The sequence below is a fragment of the Sinohyriopsis cumingii genome, chromosome 3 (assembly GCF_028554795.1).
Source record: "Sinohyriopsis cumingii isolate HCF-2022 chromosome 3, ASM2855479v2, whole genome shotgun sequence".
Taxonomy (NCBI): Eukaryota; Metazoa; Mollusca; class Bivalvia; order Unionida; family Unionidae; genus Sinohyriopsis; species Sinohyriopsis cumingii.
This window is the reverse complement of record NC_142963.1, coordinates 116,301,967-116,322,169: the sequence shown is the minus strand read 5'-3', so window position 1 is coordinate 116,322,169 and position 20,203 is coordinate 116,301,967. Positions and strand designations below refer to the sequence as shown.

The following is a 20,203-nucleotide window of genomic DNA, read 5'->3' as shown; positions in this document are numbered from 1 at the left end:
GTTGAAACTTATAGGTGGAATAGATAGAGATCTGAGCAGATATATAGAACAGACCAAGACGGGCCCCCGTACATGTAAACAACAATTTAATCAATTACATAACACAACTGTGATAATTCATTACATCAGGAACATACTCTGCTTCTATAAATAAAACTTTCACCGAATTACAAAAATCATAGACATATTTAAATAAAGTAGCCGATCTGTTTTACTGATAGAATTAGTTCATCATAGGATCGAGTGAACAATCGAAGTCAATGCTTTGTACAATTGCATAACCTGCTTCTCCGGTTCACTCCACTTCCACTGTAGCTGTTCCTTCGACTTCCCTCTTGTCTCTTCCGGTTCTCAACTGTGTGCGTAGCACGTAGTTTCACAGATACCTGGATCTCAGGATAATACGTCTCAGGATATGTCTCAGAGATAATACGTCACAGGATACGTCTCAGAGATAATACGTACCAGAATACGTCTCAGAATACGTTCCAGAGATAATACGTCGCAGGAATCGTCTCAGAGTTAATACGTCACCGGAGCTATTTTCTCCCTTTGAGCTTTCAGCGTTCCTCACTTCTACCGCCAAATTTGTTCGTCGGTTTTGCTCGACAAAATTCCTCTTGGACAACAGTTTTACGAGAGAATTTCTCCCAAATTTACTTTTAGGGTCTTCTGACACTTGTTTTCTCTTGCAGAAAAGCTTAGACTGATGTGAATTTCGATGTGGCGATATTAAAACTAGGAAATTTAGTGTGGGAAACACGCCTCTTATTTACCGTAACCAATCAGGATTAAATATATTTGCCGCCTTTTTCCAGAGGCGCCAAAGTCGTGGTCCACTTGACCTTGTACTTTGAGTAACAGAGTTCTGCAAATCTTTCAGTCCTGACATTTGCACTATGGAATAGAAGTTAGCTTTTGTTTCCACCAGTCTTCTGTTGGCTAAATAAACGAAAGCTTAATTAAGAATACAATTCTCCCCTCGAAAAGACATTATCGATCATGGCAGTATGGCGATTTGATACGTGCCTGTCCCCATAAATCTAATTAACTGTTCTCTGGCCCAAGTTAATGTGTACTTCATAGATCACCAGAAATTTTCCCCTTCACATAGGCCCCTCCTTGAAGAGTAAAATCGGGGATTTTACTCTCCAAATTTCTGGAGATCTAATCTGATTCAGTTAGACGTCCTCGGGTGACCCCTTCACCTCAGACGTACCTAGTCTACTTAAGCAGTCAGCCCCTACATTCTCGCTGCCTTTAATATACCGTACCTGGACTTGGTACTGCTGCAGAAATAATGACCATCTCATTAATCGTCCATTTGTCAACTTGGCTTGAGCTAAATAGGCAAGTGGTTGGTAGTCAGTTTCCAAAATAAATTTTCGACCATACAGGTAACGTTGGAATTTAGATATCCCAAAGATAATTGCCAAGCATTCTTTCTCATAGACCGAATAATTGCGTTCTGCAGTTGACAATTTCCTGCTACTGTAAGCAACTGGGAATAAGCTTCCGTCATGCTCTTGTAATAGCACTGTCCCTAAACCTCTATTACAAGCGTCAGTACCTAAGATAAAATCTCGTGTCACATCAGGCAATTTTACTACTGCATCTAACGTCAGTCTGTCCTTTAACGTCTGAAATGCTCGTTCACATGCGTCTGTACATATAACTTTCGTAGTAGCTTTTTACCGAGTAATGTTAGTCAAAGGGCTACCAATATCGCTGAAGTTAGCAACATATCGACGATAATACCCTGTCAGTCCCAAGAAAGATCGAACTTCCCTCTTAGTGGTCGGTCGTACTGCGTCCCTAAGTTGGTCGACCTTTGAACTATATGAGGTTAACGTGTCTTCGCTGAGGGTATGACCTAGGTAGGTTAGTTTCCTAAACCCTATATGGCACTTAGACTGTCGTGCTGTCAGTCCCGTTTGTCGAAGTCGCTCTAAAACGTTTTACAGCAGAATGATATGATCGTCCCAAGTAGCTTTCGCTAAGAGTAAATCGTCCATGAAGTTCGAAACTCCAGTCCCCCTTAACGGTTCAAGTAATTTTCGCATCATACGTGTGAAGACACTCGGCGCATTCTGGATCCCGAATGGCATGACTACCCACTGGTAGGTCCCGTCTGGAGTTGCGAATGCAAGTTTTATTCTGTCTTCACTTCGAACTGGTATTTGTCAGTATCCCTTGGACAGATCGATTTTCGAAAAATACTTTGCATTGGTCACCACGGCAAATATGGACTCAGGGTCAGGTAAAAGTTCTACTTGGACTTCCGTGATCCTGTTCAACTTCCTGTAATCGACGAAAAATCTGTGTGTACCGTCTTTCTTCTGTACCATCAAAACAGGAGAGCTATACGCCGACTCAGATGGTTCTATCACTCCCAAGTCTATCATAGCTTGAATTTCATTTCGGACAGTTTCTCGCATAGGGTAGCGGATAACTTAACTGGTTTCTCATCCAGTAATTTCAGGGTGAACTCCTCCAACTCCGTCTTGCCAGGTCGTTCTGTCAAGACGCTTGAGTAATCTTGGAGTAACGACTCCACTTCCTTATGTTGCTCTGACGTTAACGTCTCGTCAAGCACAACATCGACGTACGTGTCTTCTCTCGTCAAATGACAACTAGGGAGTACTTCCGCCTTTCCTCCGTTGTCGTCGAGTTCTTCAGTTACAACTGTAGCAACCACGAACTCTGTGGGTGTTTCTTTTTCACGGTAACATTTCAAGAGATTTACGTGGTACAGCTTCTCCTTGTCTCTACCCGGATATGGTAGTTCTGCCCACCTTTTTTCTCCATTACCACAAATGGTCCCCTCCATGAGACTTGAAGTTTGTTGTGCTCTAACGGCAGCAACAACAACACCTTATCACCCACCTCGAAGTGACGTTCCTTCGTCCTTTTGTTGTAATATTTGGCTTGACGTCCCCTTGCGTCGCGGAGCTTTTCTTGAGCCAATTTAGAAACCTCTTCCAGCTTGTTGCGGAGATCAACAACATATCGGTATGTTGTTCTCACTTCATCGGATGCTTTCTTATCTGTCCATAATTGTTTTAACACAGCCAAGGGTCCCCTGACTGTCCTCCCATAGACTAATTCAAAAGGTGAATAACCCAAACTAGCCTGTGGTACTCTCGATACGCAGAAAGTATCGCGAGAAGGTATCGATCCCAACCCCTGGGTCGACCTTCACAGAGCTTCTTCAGAGCTTGTTTCAATGTTCCATTGAAACGATCCACCAAACCAATTCACTGCGGGTGATACGGGGTAATCTTAATTGTGTCAGTTCGAGGTATTCCCTTTTCCTTGAAACAATACAGTCTCTTTGGCTGGAGCTTCACTTTGCTACACACAACAAAATGATTAGTGTCAGCCTGCGCTATGGTAATTGCGTGTTATTTTTACGCTGTTTAGGTTAGAGCGTCTCGTGAAGAAGAGATCAAGCTGATGAAACTGCATGGATGTGGGTGTCTCCAGGACACACTATGTTGGGGCTTGGTCCTAAAGAAGGTGATGGTGATGGCGAAACTTTGATGGCAACAGAGTACAAGGGGGCGCTGGCAGTTCTCATTCATCTTCTCCCTTCCGAAATGTCCCAAGTAGGTTCGCCAGGAGCTATGGTCGGCACCAATTATGCCAATGAAGTCATCATGGATGAACAGTGGCTCTTGCAAGGGAACGTCTCCAATGGTAACTCTAAGATCGTCGTAAAACTGGTCTTTAACTTCCGTGGAGGATGTTAATGTTCATGCAGGCAGGCGCTGATCAGGCTGATCAATCCAGTTCATGTCTGAAGCTGAAGTTTCAGGATCCTCACTGTTCCATCTGAAGGAGATGCAATGGAACTAAGCAGACTGTTCTTTATTGCGAAACGAACTCCATGCTCTCCTAACTCATCTGGAAGTTTTCCCTGCCAGGAGAATGAATAGTCTTTCTCTCTAAGAGTGCCAAATGCAGATAGTTTGTCTCTTGGAGGGCGACAGTGTCCATCTGAATCCTGCACAGTTCATTTTGATCACTGCTATCTTGCGAGCATCATTTACTAGTTGCAGATTTTCCTAGAGTCCTGGTGTCATGGTCCTCACGTTTCAGGTGCCCAGCCTAAGTGCTGATATTTTCCTTTCCTGTCTTGTTATGCCTGGTGCAAGGTTTTCAATCGACTTGTTAAGATACACTCAAAGCCTCGCGCACCCAGTGAGGCAGGCCGATTGTAGCGGGACAGAACCTTATTGACTTGGGGCTCTCCAGCTTGTGGCAGGTGGTATCTGTAGAGTGAGATTACTACATCTCTTCCATCGTCGGAAGCAGTCTCTGGTGCCATGCTTTATGCCAGTCAAGTACTGAGTCTTATAACCGGTAACTGCTGATTCCTGTATTATGTTGACACCATATGTCGATCCTGGAGTGCCCTCTCCTGGGCTCAAGCATGTACATATATGATAAGACCCTGGGTTGCCGTGTTTCAGGGTCCTCCAACAGCTTCACTAGTCCAAATGAAATGAAATCCCAACACATGTGGTACCATTTCAACTGCGATAACTGCCGGAAGTTGCCAGGTGTTGGCATATGACCGCCTTAGGAACTCCACTCTTGATCTTTTATTCACGGATTACTCCGTTAGTATTTGTCTCCCCGAGACACCCACAAGGCAGTGGGGCCATATGTCCATTGTTGGGGATCTGGTTCACGAACACCACTCTCTATCTACTAGCGGGTAGTACTGAATGATGTGTGTCTGGGTGCCAGAACTCCTCCATCTCCTCCAATTCCTCTGTAGGTTAATTTGAGTCCGCAAGGTACTCGGTTTCCTTGTGTCGGCACGAGGAGGCACTACACGAGGCTTTTGCTGGATATAAGCTATGTAAGGGCTTACGATCTCGACTCTCCTTTTCGCATAGCTGCTGTACATTGCCACACTAGAGACATCGCAACAACAATTATGAGAGAGAGAGATAGAGAGAAATAGAGCCTTCTCATTGGCCAACTGAAAATAAGTTATAAATAAATGCATGGCGTCATTTTCTTTTAACCAATGAGATGACAGTATTCCATTCAGCTGGGTTTTACTTGCATATTAAGCGGGCGCGATCAGGGCAATGTGGAGCGGTAGCGTGGGAAAATGTTTTGGCGTTCCTTAAAGGTATGATATTACGTCAAACTTTGGATAGGGATACACAGTTGAATGCCCGAGCTAAATATGGGTACCAACATTTATTAAGCTTTGCGAAGCTTAGCTTGAAACATCAGCGTTCATTCTTAAATAGGTCGCGCGAGAAAGGAGAGAAGTGTCCTAACTTGTAGTTATTATATAGCACATGTATGACAGGTAAATTGTAAGCAGCCCCTGTGGTGGCAGCCTGAAGCTAGCTTAACTATTGTTTCTGCACTGTACCTTGCTATTTTCAAGTCTTTCCAAAACTGCAGCCAGTCGTCAGTATCGTACCCGAGGAAAATTTTGCACTAAAATCTACACAAGTAATTACATTTTTATGATTGTATTGTCTTTGTTAATGCATTATTGGTATTATTATTATTATTATTATTATTATTATTATTTTTAGTACAGGTCTTATCCCTGGTCCCGATACACAATTATCTTAACATCTTTCCTTCAGAAGCCTCTTGCATAACTCTGCCGGCATATAATTTCTTTACCAAATCATGTAGATGGAGTTGATCTCTCGACACGCTGTTTATGTCCTTTGTTCACGATTTAGAATTAGGTCGAAACATACTGGTTCGTTGTAAGAGAGATACAAGAACCTACTCGTCTATTATTTTCGTACAACTTTGTATTGTTATATCTCTTGTTGTAAATTGCCCCAATCACGTGATTCTAATATGTAGTAATCCAGAATTTATCGTAGATTTTGTTTGTGTTAAGTATTTGTTTTGTACATGTAAATTGTTTTCTTTTCTTCCCCTGACAAAGAGCTTGTTTTGCCGAAATGTTGGGCAACCTTTAGAATTTGCGCCGTTATCAATTTGTGTCAATGTGTGTGTGTGTGTGTGCGTGCGTGCGCACGTGTGTGTGTGTGTTTTACGTAATTTAACACCTTAGAAACAGAAATACCCTTTCTTTTAGAAAACACATGATCTTGTTGCACGCAAATCCAAGGATGCAATTTAGCAGTTAATTAGCTTATCACTTTAATACTGGTCTGGCAGACAGTAGTTTCGCTTTCAAAGCGTTAAATTGTTGTATAAATTTTGCTTTCAGAGAAAATTCACCATTTTGACAATGGAAAATTTGCAGTATCTGATAATCTTGTGCGAAACACACCCGTTTTCTGATTCCATGCCAATGCCGAACCAATTCCTCATCAAGGAAACTAAGAAACTGCATGATTTGATGTATGGCAGTAGTTTGTTAATGTGACGACAAGACGGGGTATAGCGAATTATCCATCAAGCCGAGCAATAATACAAATCAGAAATGCTTGTTCTCTGCCACTTGAAAGGGATTCTTGTGGAACTTCGTTTCTCCTGCACATAAATATGAATGACAGGCATGATAACATTGTAAGCAGGAGGTAGAAAGGTTCTAATAAAGAGGCTGAGCCGTGACGTGGCATACTTTTTACATCGTCACCTACCATTCCAGGTGCGTTTCTTGTAACATTTTTAAATAGTTAGCGATTGTGAATATGTATCTATTGACATTAGTAAACTACGTTACTTTCTCTAATATATAGGTATTATTACTGTGTCATTAGCTTGACGTGTACATGCAACACACGTTTTCTTCATATTTAGATAACCAAGTAGATGTACGATTCGGGAAAATGGTGCAGTATATACGTGCATATATAAACTTTCGAATGAAGCACATGATGACAGAATGACAGGTAGAGAAACGGACATACAAGTAGACAGAGAGAAACCAACTCTGACGGCGAGATCTGAATAACCTTTGAGACACTGACGACTTCTGGGTTTATATTATTTCTGTAAATAATAAGTTATCAGGATAGTACATTGACTGTGTTAATGTCGAACTTATTTTTCTTTGTTTCTTTGTAAGAGAGAGAGAGTGTGTGTGTGTGTGTGTGTCTGTCTGTCTGTCTGTCTGCTGTAGATGCCCTTTTTCAAATTACATGCACATCCTAAAAATATAATTTTAATGTCAACAATTTACCGGCGAATTTCTAATTACTTATTCATGAAGTAATCAGTTTAGTTTGGATATTTTAAAAGTCTCTTTTACACCGGTCAGTGATCTTTCAGATGTTTTACGTGTGTACGGTTTAGCTTCAAATCTGCAGCAGTGTGCTATGTCCCCGTTCTTTTTTATGCATAGTCAATCAATTCCCCCACACACACACACACACGTTATTTTGTGTATAGTCAATTAAATCCCCCTCCACCTCGTCGCCCTCATCCTATAGCCCCACGCTCAAATACTGCATTACAAACGAAAATTTGTATCAAGGTCGCTCACGTGCCATGAACATAATCACAGTCTCCAACATTTCTATTGCCTAACCGCGAGAATAAAAATAGAACCCTTTGTTTTGAGTGAAAGTATGCGTCCTAATTGACCCTCTGCAAAATGTCTGGGGTAATCCTTTCGACAGAACTGCTTCCCTCTTTGAGAATATTTTTTAAGTGGTGTTACCTTACATTTGATTATTCCACTATAACAACTGGATGAAAGACATAGTCTACAGATCAATAAATATATTGCATTCTTTAGATAAATTTCAACTCGACATTTCACCGTGAAATGAGAGCAGTTCAGCTTGGGTTCAAAACTCAAGTGTTTTGACGAATGACAAAAATTTGTGGGAGATTTTATCGGTGCTTCATCTTGATGAGTAATGCCATTAATAGTTTGCCGTGTCTACCACGTTACCAGTGTGATACATCCAAAATTGTTTAACAAATTCCTATAATTAAACTTGAAATGAAACTGCACATTACGCATACGCACATTTGCATCATCAGGCACAACGAAATACCGTAACACATTCGGTTTTGCACTTATGCGTTCTCTGGCTCGATCTCCGGCTTCAAGGTAGGTGAAGGTCTTCGGATTTAATGGATTCCTCCAGTCTAAAAACCATCATATACCAATGTTGGTGCCGTCTAACGTAAACTGAATGGTCTAAAGCATTCACCTTTACCGATCACTGCCACCTCACCTCTGTCTGCGTGGGTTCGAGTCACAGGTTCAGCTAATGTGGGTACGTCAGAAAGCTTGCCAGTAGCTTCCCATTGGTCGGTGATTCATACCGGGGTTTCCCAAGATCTTCCTACACCAGTTATACTGGCCGCCACTTAGTGTCTATCATGTGCTGAAAATTGGCGTTAAACCCAAAACAACAAAAAATAAATTGTAGACTCTTTCCCGAATTTCGTTAAACTTAAGTCTAGATTCCAGCGAGCTGTCTGAATTTAGCTTGACCATTCGACGTCTTCAGGCATAGTATTGCAACTTTACTTTAAAACTTATTGCAGTTTGAAACTTACGTATTGGTAAAAAATTTAAAATATACGTAATATGAATGCAATTTACATCAAGTATAGTGATCGGTGAAAAAGAAACACTTTGATTATAATATAGCGATCAAAGAAGCATCATCGGCCTTTACAATGAAAAAAAAACTTTGGATGTTTTCGCAGAGGCAGTCATTATGAATTGTATTCATTCAAAATAAATTCTTGACGTTTTTAATCTACTTTCAGTTACAATATATTTCTTAGAATATATGTTTTACTAACTCGTTATTGGACCAATTTCCTGAAACAGAACGTAAATCCGCCTTATACATTGTACGGAGATGGGGGAAAACGAAAGTATGTGATTACTCCAATTATATAATGTATAACAAATTAAAGCAGTATATTATTCGCACCCCACCCCCCACCCCATTTCTTTTTTGCCTCCATCCCACCCAACAGCCAATACCTAATTTCAAAACAAAAAATAACAAGGATATAAATAAAACAATGCACAAATCGTTGTCATTTATAACTGATCAATTTATACTTTCTAACCTGATTGTCGCCTTGGGGTGGGGTGGGGGTGCAAACACTGTCAACGTCTTGGCGTTTCGAATCAAAAGGGAGTTTCTTTCGGAACACGGTCACCATATTTCCATAGGCGTGTCTGTGCTTTTAAATAACGTGTTGTAATTCACCGTCTTTGATACTCTCCATAATTCCGCAATGTTTGGAGTTACATCTCATTGAACACACGTATACAAGAGTTCCTTCTTTTTGTTTCTTCAGTATTTTTAAAACTATTAAAACTAGACATCGCAGATGTTGGAAACAGACAACACAGCTTTTAGTGAAATGGACTGTGAGAAGCAGAGGAGGGTGATCAGTCTGCTTGTTTACAGGGAGCTTCCGGTTGGTTTGAAACGCCAATAAGTAGATGGTGTTAGGTTTAAAAATTATAAATTGATAAATGATCTTACTATTTTACTAAGTATGTGCACTTTTTAATAACTTTGATGCTTTTTCCTTTTTAAAATCGGTGGGGATCGGGGTTTACAAACAAGCGAGAGGGTGTGCGAACAGTTGGATAATAACAAATTTCTTCCGTTTGATGCATGTTTAATAATGACGATCCTGATTAAAACTCATCTGTAAGATTTTGGTATCTGATGTACTATATATCATCTTTGTTACATGATATTATCGAGAGGTATAACAATATGTACTGGGACCCCAAGTGGCCGAGTGGTCTAAAGTGCTCACCGTTCCGGATCACTGCCATCTCACCACTGTCTGCGTGGGTTTGAGTCTCAGGCTCGGTTAACGTGGGAATGTGAGAAAGCCTGCCAGTAGCAGCGTCTCGTTAGTCGGTGGTTCTTCCCGAAGTTTTCCAGGGTTCTTCCTCCACCAGTTATAATGGCCGCCATGCATAACCTATCATGTGCTAAAAAATGGCGTTAAATTCAACAACAACAATAACAACAACATGTTCTAGATTATACGTCGATCCAACTGCAAACAACGATCCTGATCTGCAAAAGCATAATGCGCCCGTAGATCAGGGTATATGTTGTCTGTTCTACTGATTACTCTTAAAACATTTGCACATACCCAGATCTGCTTGCACATTATGCGACGGCAGATCTGGGTCTGTACAGTTTGCAGTTGAACTGGTCTTATAAGCGTGTATAGACGGTATGCGTAATCGGTCATATCTATACTGTTTTAATTGTTTCTAAGTCATGGTACGACTGAATAGCCAGGAATAAAATGTTACTGTGAAAAACAATTTGAAAAAGAGGATTAAATACTGTTCCTAACGTCATTCAAAGAATCCATGTAAGAACTATTCCAAAGAATTTATTCCAAGAAAAAAAGCCAATTAAAATCAAGAGACTTAATGTTTTAAAATTCTTATATTCTTTAAAGAACTCTTGTAAGTGGTTCTCAAACAGAGGTTAGTTTTCCAATTATGTGACATTTTTATATTAATGTTGTTATTCTGTTAAACTGTGATTGTAACTTAACTAAGTAGAGTTTCTGGGGACAGACAGATAAAGCATGACGTATACTGCGTATGCATTGGAACTGTGCGTGTCAGTGATACACTTATAATTTTCATGTCTACTTCTAACATGCTGATTCAGCGATTTTTGCGCGTGAGCAACTCAAAAACTATGGAAGAATAGTATTAAATTGGCCGTTTCAAAAGGCTTCACATAGGGTCCGTCTGCTTGCTAAAATTCCTCACGTCTAGTTGGACAGAAGGTCATTTATAGAATTAGAAAAAAGTGAATGTAATCCAGGCACCAGCCAGCTGTAAGAAACAAAAAAAAAGGACATTATATGCGTGACTGAGCAAAATTCCACAACTAATTACCACCGGTAGTAATGTCGACAAGCGCCATTTCGGATTAGAACTAGTACAATAACGTTTTTATCAAAAGATTTCAAACCAGTGTCTTCCTTGAAATTGTCACTGTAAATTTGATATGCTCTTAGCGGACAATATTATCTACCATTTGTAATAATATAGGGTTAACTTGATTTGAAGAGCGCAGCAGTGCCACAGACAATTCCCTAAGATAGGTTTGATCTTGTGGGTGTAGCACCATTTTTCAGCACATGATAAGTTATACATGGAGGTCAGTATATCTGGTGGAGGAAGCACCCGGCAAGAAACACTGACCCATAGAAAGCTACTGGCAAACGTTCTCGCATACCTACATTGAGTGACCTGAGACTACAAACCAACGGACAGGAATGAGATGGGAGTGATCTGTAATGGCGAGCGCCTTTGACCACTCGGACACCTAGAGCCCCCATTTTCTAAGATGTCTGTGGGCACGACATCCATTATGTCGTGCCACCGACATCCTGTGTATGTATATGACATGACAAACTAATTCTATTTACATTTATTTAAAAATTCTTCGATATTCTTAGATTCATTATGTACATTAAGATGAGCTCCTCAGCTCATCTCTGCGATAAATCGATAATGTGTCTTATTTGACTTCTAAAGTCAAAATTGAAGTTAAACTGAAATTGTTTAATTGAATATAATTTAGTCTTTGCATGGCTTAATATGCGCTTTGCCTACATGGTATATATATATATATATATATATATATATATATATATATATATATATATATATATATATATATATATATATATATATATATATGTGTGTGTGTGTGTGTGTGTGTGTGTGTTTAATAACAATTATTTGCACTTTAATGCGCATCTTGCCTGCATTGTGTATATATATATATATATATATATATATATATATATATATATATATATATATATATATATATATATATATATATATATATGTATATATGTATGTATGTATGTATGTATGTATGTATGTATGTATGTATGTATAACAGATATTATTTCTGACCATTTTCTATTTGTTCCGTAAGAATATGATAACACTGTTTCTGTCGACAATATTAACGATTTTTCTGTAATAAGTAGTTATTTGTATCTTTACCTTTAAGAACTTCTAGATGAAAATTTAACAACGTTGCACCGAAGAGGAAAATAGGACAACCGATAGGTTGAAAAATTCCGGGTCAGAGTTTGATAAAATACTGCTTTAATTTAAATTTAACTGCACCCAATCTGGTTGTATCTAAAGACACAGAAGGGATACAAGCAAAAGATCAGACGCTTGTCTGGATCTCTGCAGGATTATTGATTCAAATTTTTCATTCTCTATGATAAAGCAGATTAATTTTGTTGGGCATTGAGCGCTGTTGTTACAGTACTAGAACTTCGTGAAATCTCCGGTATTTGATCTTAATGGAATCTTGAAATTCCACGACACCTGTGCGCATCTCCTTCAATCGGAATGTCGGTCTAGAATGGTCACTCAGGCCGTAGTATAACACACATACCGTCCGATTTCAAATAAGCTCTGATAATTGCTGCAATTTATCTGGAAAATAGTTTCTTTGTCAAGCTTCTTTGCTGCTTAAAGTGTTCATAACGTCAATATTTATAGATATTACATTGTTGTATACAATCACCTTAGTAATGTATTGTACAACAGAGCGCGCAACATCATTTTCTCACATACTAAATCGTTCTTACTTCTATCAGCATCTATCTAGTTCGTAGTGGACATACCTTGTGCCACCCAACCCTACCCGCAAAAAACGAGTTACATGTGCATTGCATGCTTGAAATTATTAGGTAATTCTTATTCATGTACTCTGATTTCCTGGCACATTTTAACATCATTTGTCATAAAATGTCCTAATGATCAAAGAAAACAATGATTTAGCAAAATGTAAACAATTACTTCAGGGCGACAGGTTCACATTCCTGCCCAAATTTATTGAGGTCTTAAGGTTCTATAATATTTTACATGTCATGTTATCAAACCACAGTTCCAGTTTGTAATGGATACCAATGTACCCACGTAACCTTTTCGAGCTACTTCTATGTGCGTCTTGTATACAGGGTATTAAACTTTAAATCCTAGATGATCTTTCTGTCCTATTTACAATGAAACATATCAAGTCAGTTTTTACCATTTTCAGTCAAATATAGTGACGTTTCGAATTTTGATATTTTCCTTAGTTTGTGGTGCCTAATGTAAGTGGAATTAGTTGTTATATAATTCTTTATCATTTTAAATACTGAATTTCTTTTTGTGGATATGAAAATGTATTGTTTTGTACTAAAATGATTAAAGATAGAATCTCAAATACAGTCTGATAACGTGAAACTACTCAATGACATTGCAAGCCTAAGTTGAAATGTACACTAGTCCAATTGAAATTTTCTTACACTTTTTCAAGAAACACGATTCTCTAACATACATGGTAAGGTTATGGAAAAGGATCTGAATGTACACACATAACTTCTCCGTAATGCTATTATATGAAATGATAAATAACACTCCTTGGCACGTTCCATCATGTCGACCACGCATAATAAAGAATATATGACAAACGCTAGTATAGCACGGCCTTGCGGGACAAATTGTTCATTTCTTCGTACAACTATAGCAGACGATCGACCAGACTCGTCTTCTATTGGGTAGCAATTTGAGAGGGCAATTTCTTATTGAAAAGATTCGTCCAATGCCGACGATGAACCAACTATTCAACAATATCTTGTTTCTCCATTTGAGAGAATTGGATCAAAGAATCAAGGATTATCGGTCACGTGACAGAACACCACGCTTGCGCGAGCCGGAATCCGATTCCACTCCGTAACTGACAGTATTCATGTACGCTGTAGCTTTCACACAATACGGATTTTAATTTGCAAATTGGATTTATTTCTGGGACATGATACTGTTTATTCATTCTGGATGCATACACTTTCAGAGTCACAGGGAAAGGTAAGGAAAGTGCAACTTATTTATATTTTGTTCGTACTATAGTTTATTACAAGCATGCAACATGTGTACAGACGTGCAGAGCACTGTTAAGAGATGGGCCATATGTGGCCTCAGAGATGCGCCTAATTGGTGCCGGTGAAATTAGTACCAAGATAGGAAAGAGGCTGACCTAACAATAAGATGATGGTGGCCTGCGAAATAACACGTGTCTTCCTTAGCAGGGCAATATACGAACTCTGCAGACCAATATTTATGCAGTAGACCCGGGAGGATGAGGGGCAACCAAAAAAAAAATGCAGTTTCAAGCAGCAACTTGCCGCCATACCTGTTTTTCTATCAATACTTCCCCGTGTAACTGGGTGCTTTTTTTAAAAACCACATGTTAGTCGTGTCTGGTATACCGATTATACTAACATTTATACAAGTCCCGCAGCGCTGGAGGTAAAATATATACTGTTTAAGTATTTTCTCCATGGCTTCTTGTTCACTTGTCCTTTGATGGAAACAATCTGAGACAACGTTTGATATAGTTATTTCTCGTGTGCGTGTCTGCCTGCATGCAATATTTATATATGCTTCTTTATGACACGTGCCTTTAACAGTTCTAGTTTTTCGAAAGAAATCTTTGCCAAATGTATAGATTTTTGTGTGAATTTATTTGTGTATTGTAGGTATAAAGAAATAGTTTCTTATGAAATATATTTCAAACTGAACTGATGGATTTCATGGCATTATTTTACTTGTTAAAGTATATGAATGCATGATTTACATACAAACATTTTCGCATTATTTCAAATGGCGCGACTGCTCGTTTGCAACTGTTTTATTACAGCAAGCTATAATCAGCAGTATCTTCGAACAGCAACACCAAGAATTACATCACCGTATTGTATTAAATTGACTGACACGTTTAAAGATAGTTCGTGGACCATAAAAGCGCAATAAAACAATTAAAAGCATCTAAACAGAGTTACCAGGAAAGTGTTTCAATAAAATAACTGTTTCTTCTGTAGAACTTCAAAGTTAAGTTAGATTTTGCACCCCCTGAAATGTTCGTAGACACCGAATTCGCGTTTCTTTTCAGTTTGAAGTGAAAGCATCGTAGCTTTGCTTTGCAGCTTGAAATAACTTGATAATGAAGACCTTTTTCAACGAAAGGCTTTCATCCAAAGCAGAATGATAGTTTAAATATATAGTGACTCTAATTTACTTTTTGCGTGAACTTGCACCACCGATAATTCTAAAAGCGTTTATCCAGGTACTGGATGTCTCTGAATACAAATGAACAAAATTATGAAATAAAACAACTATTTTAGTTGAAATTAGAAGTTAAAATCAAATTTTAGTGACACCTACAATAAACGTACAATGAAAACATCACAGTGGCTGACATTTCAGCAGACTAGCAATTACCAAAATTGCAACTTATTACTTACATAGTGAGAAAGAGTCGGGCCGTCTCGTAAATTAGTCAGCGAAATTAAAACAACCGTTAATCATGTTTATGATATTACATATGGTGCTGAATGCAGCTGTGACCACAACGGATGATAAATGAAGGATAGGTCAAAACTCGGCCTTTTGCACTGCCTTTCTAGAAACCAGCCTACATGTTCTTTGAAACAAATTAAGATTAATTTATCCCCAACTGTAGGCACCGGATTACGTTTAATATTTACACTGAAGTATATATCAGTATAAAGGACTGATACTCGTCAATTTCTACTGTATTTTTTTTAACTAAAAAAAATGCCAGTTGCACATTGCTAATGTTCCAGTAATTGAATGTTCAAAAAATATGCACGAATTAATACAACCGTCGCAGAAAATACACGTGCATAAACATTACTCTTTAACGATCGCCTGTTATATGCTGACGTTTAGATCGTACTGAAAACTTATCTAAGGACCCAAAGAATTAAAAATCACACAAAATACATATTTAATTGCGATGCTCTTATAGGAATATAAATTCCTAAGTAAAGATCTCTGCATAAAAAATATGGGAAAAGTACCCAATCTTAATCCCCAAGTAAAGATCTCTGCATAAAAAATATGGGAAAAGTACCCAATATCAATCCCAAGTAAGGATAACTGCATACAAAATATGGGAAAAGTACCCAATATCAATTCCAAGTAAGGATCACTGCATAAAAAATATGGGGAAAATACCCAATATCAATCCCAAGTAAGGATCACTGCAAAAACAAATATGGGAAAAGTACCCTATAGCAATCCCAAGTAAAGATCTCTGCATAAAAAATATGGGAAAAGTACCCAATATCAATCCCAAGTAAGGATCACTGCATAAGAAATATGGGAAAAGTACCCTATATCAATCCCAAGTAAAGATCACTGCATAAAAAGTATGGGAAAAGTACCCAATATCAATCCCAAGTAAGGATCACTGCATAAAAAATACGGGAAAAGTACCCAATCTTAATCCCCAAGTAAAGATCTCTGCATAAAAAGTAGGGGAAAAGTAAACAATATCAATCCCAAGTAAAGATCTCTGCATAAAAAATATGGGAAAAGTAAACAGTATCAATCTCAAGTAAAGATCTCTGCATAAAATAGTATGGGAAAAATACCCAATATCAATCCCAAGTAAAGATCACTGCATAAAAGGTAGGGGAAAAGTACCCAATATCAATCCCAAGTAAAGATCACTGCATAAAAAGTATGGGAAAAGTACCCAATATCAATCCCAAGTAAGGATCACTGCATAAAAATATGGAAAAAGTAAACAATATCAATCCCAAGTAAAGATCTCTGCATAAAAAAGTATGGGAAAAGTACCCAATATTAATTCCCAAGTAAAGATCACTGCATAAAAAGTAGGGGAAAAGTACCCAGTATTAATCCCCAAGAAAAGATCACTGCATAAAAAAAAAGTATAGGAAATTTACACAGTCACTAAATGTCGATAAAATGACATATACATGAGTACTTAAAAATTCTTAACATTTGCACCATTTGAAGACACTGACTTTTCATATGAAATACATATGGAAATGTGTATGTTGACGAGAGATTTTGTTTAATAAGACACACTCAACGACATCACATCGATTTTCCACAAAAGAAAGCCTTTGTGGCCGATTTACAGCAGGTAGTAAATAGCTTAGTACATGTATTTCCAAAGTCTCGTATATTTATCTTTCACTTTATAATTTTCTTTCACATGAGACCGTTCCGGTGGCCTAAGTGGTTGGAGCGTCCGCCTTGGATGCGGGTGGTCGCGGGTTCGAGTCCGAGCCGAGTCATACTCATAAAAAATTGGTACTAACATCTGCCTTGCTTGGCGCTCAGCATTAAGAGGTTAATGTTGGGAATGGTTGCCCTGATGTCATGACAATGTGGCGGAGTGGGACACGATGCTACATGTCTGTGGAATGATGATCCAGTGCTAGACATCACTATAAACTGCCACACTGCAGACACCGAAGCCATATGACTGAAAAATTGTTAAATCCAAATCACACACACACACACACACACACACACACTTGACTCTCATTACCGTTATTAAATCCGCATAAGGATTTAGCTTTTTTAAATAATGAGGCAGAACTCACAATAACGTCATTTTACTTTTAGTTTATCGCAGTTTATAGCGCTACGATACACATATGTAACAAACGTGTTAATGTATTGGTTATGTCATTTGCTGCTTTGTAGTAAGCTTTGATGTTATAAAAGCTGCCGCCGTTGGCTTTTCATTATTAAAATATTAATAAACTTTTTTCTATATTGCACGTGTTACCATTGTCATATTCTTTTTACGGTCATTTGGAACATTTCCTACATCATTTGGGCTTTCCAAGTGTAGCAATCGAATACAATCATTAAATTTGTTAAGGACAATGATTTTTTAAATGAACAATGAACTGTCATCCATCCATAACAAGGTCTTGACTTTTATAATGAAAGTAATTTCGTCAGTAAAGGATTTGTCCCTTCTCCTACAATGGTATTTGCATATTTCCTATTTTAAAATGTTCTGGCATGTAAAGAAATAATTTCATTCTTTTGCAAATTAGACATTTTTTTTCTAAAATTTCCATGGATGAAATAGTCATTAAAGGTTTACATATTGGACGATTGACAAACAAGCTACCATCAGTTTTAAAGGATAGAAAACTCTAAACCTAATCAAGCTGCTGACTTACAGGGTGACGCCTGACCGCAGCCTGTAGTAAAGTGAGCGCAAAGTAACGTCTTGAATTAAAAATTTTAACACTGCCTCTCAGTTTTTCTTTAAATATTTGACACATGGTGAATGTACCCCTTAAAATCTGCAGTCATATGTATTGCTTTTACAGGAAATTATTTACAGAATGTTAATGGCGCATTGTGTTAAAAAAAAACGAACCCCAATACAAAGAAACTAAACCAAAACAAGTAAACAAACTGGAACTTAATGTCCATTTTCATGTTAAGAAGCTCAGTAACTACGTGCCTTGTCACATTAATAACCGTGGGTGAGTTAAAGAAAGGCAGCAGCGCCTTGGGTAATGGCTCTGATACGGAATTGCCGGTACGCGGTAATCAGGCGAGCTGCATGCATTGGTTGATCAGAGACGATGATGAAAAGAGATACAGGCGCAGAAAAACAATGACACGCAAATCACCACAATATCTGGAGTATCTTTACAGCATAAGCGTGACCCGGTAAAGTAATTCTGGAGTTTGTGTACACACGCTGGGTCGGCGAACGTTTTTGTTTTCATGAAGAAAGTGGGCTCAGTCTAACGCTTTATCTCGCCTTTTTCGGATTCAAGGATTTGCACAAAATTTCAACAATGGCTTGAACAAAAACATTACGATTGACCTGACGATGCTAACAAAAACGACATCGTCTTCGTTCTGTTTCGCCGCCTTCTTCGATACAGGCAAGACAATAATGAGGTATACTCCACGTAATCGAAGATATATAGATATACAGAAACTTTTCAGACTGTGTCTATTTGTTGAAAGTCTCTCTCTCTCTCTCTCTCTCTCTCTCTCTCTGTCTCCAAGGCCATGTGGTAGACCCCTATAATAAAGGATGCTATAACAGTCTTTCCAAACATGGCTGTCTGATATGGACTAGATTTTTAAAACATGACTTAATGATCGGAGATGCGCAAGTTTGAGATGATTTTGTTCAATGATTTGTTTCACTGTTGTCGGTTCTCACTTTGTGTACATGATCGACTAATAATGGAGATTTCTTTCTCGTGTAACCTGTACTGAACGATTTGTACAGAATTTTAAGTATTGTACAAAGTTTCTGTTATACATTTCCTGTAATGAGGGTCCGAAACTGGAACTGAATATGGTCATGGTTTAGACGTCTTAGGGTTCTTTGATAAGTGCTTAAAAGGAGGGCAATAACATGTCTAAGACTTCTTGATTCTCACGTACATGGGAAATGAGAACAAAATCAACATATGGATACCATAGTATCCATAAGGATGAAGTTCTGAAAATTATGTTATTTCTTTGCATATAATTATAACTTTTTTTGTAGGAATTCACTTGTTCGAAGTTTCATAAATTCATCTTTATTATTAATTTTTATTTATTAGAGATTTTATTTCAGTGTTGATGTGTCAGCTATCAGTTTCAGACCAAAAAGTGTAATGAATTGTCACACTTGTTAATATGTGACTTGAATAAGAGTACTTTTTCAGAGATTTTATTTTGATTTTCTTTACATTAATCTAGACTTCTTTCAGTTCGATAACTTTTTTCAAGTTGACGGCAGCTCGATTGACTTTTACCGTCTGTACTTGCTTATAAATCAAGTCAAGCTGCATATCAGGGTCTATGGTGTTTGTTCTTCTGATTACTCCTAACAAACCGCACTGTCCCAGATCTGCATGCGCATTATGCGACGGCATTTCTGGGCCTGTACAGTTTATAGTTAGACACGTCTTATACTCGATTATATACGGTACTGGACTCGACGTTTGAGAGACGTATTTTTTGACCGACGTGTCTTGTTCCTTTGGGTGCTTACTTGATGGAGATTTACGGAGGGCAGGCTGTTTGATGAAGATGCCTGCATCAGAAGTCCCTTCTCGCGAGAAATGAGTGAGCAATGATAGCTTATATGACTTAGTTTGACGTAGATGACCTTTGCAGATTACTTCTTAATCTGATGGATTATTCATCAAAGATTACTCGTACTGGGAGACAGTTGAATAGCCGAGTTGCACACACTATGAAACACTGTTCTAGATAAGATTGCATCTCCCGTTACTTGGACTCGTTGGAATGGTAAATCATTTAGAAACGTAGCTCAGTTACTAATGTTTCATCTAATGTTTCAGTACGGAACAGTTTACACTTCACAAATGTACTCCGATAATATACCATTACTTGGTTTTT

At 38.2% G+C, this 20,203-nt stretch overlaps 1 protein-coding gene across 4 annotated transcripts in view; it reads left to right on the top strand.

Annotated features, from left to right (window-relative positions):
• The window catches only part of LOC149803657 (protein NDNF-like), a 218,919-nt gene that overhangs the window by 92,782 nt on the left and 105,934 nt on the right, over window positions 1-20,203 (top strand). The window contains exon 1 of one of the 4 annotated variants that reach the window (XM_089953422.1): window positions 13,419-13,825. The exons of 2 other annotated variants lie outside the window; for them this stretch is intronic. In XM_089953422.1, the coding sequence (XP_089809548.1) occupies window positions 13,773-13,825 (53 nt within the window). In that variant the 5' untranslated portion in view covers window positions 13,419-13,772. Of the gene's footprint in view, window positions 1-13,418; window positions 13,826-20,203 lie in introns of those variants that run through there. One more of the 4 variants, XM_089953423.1, reaches the window with a different exon arrangement.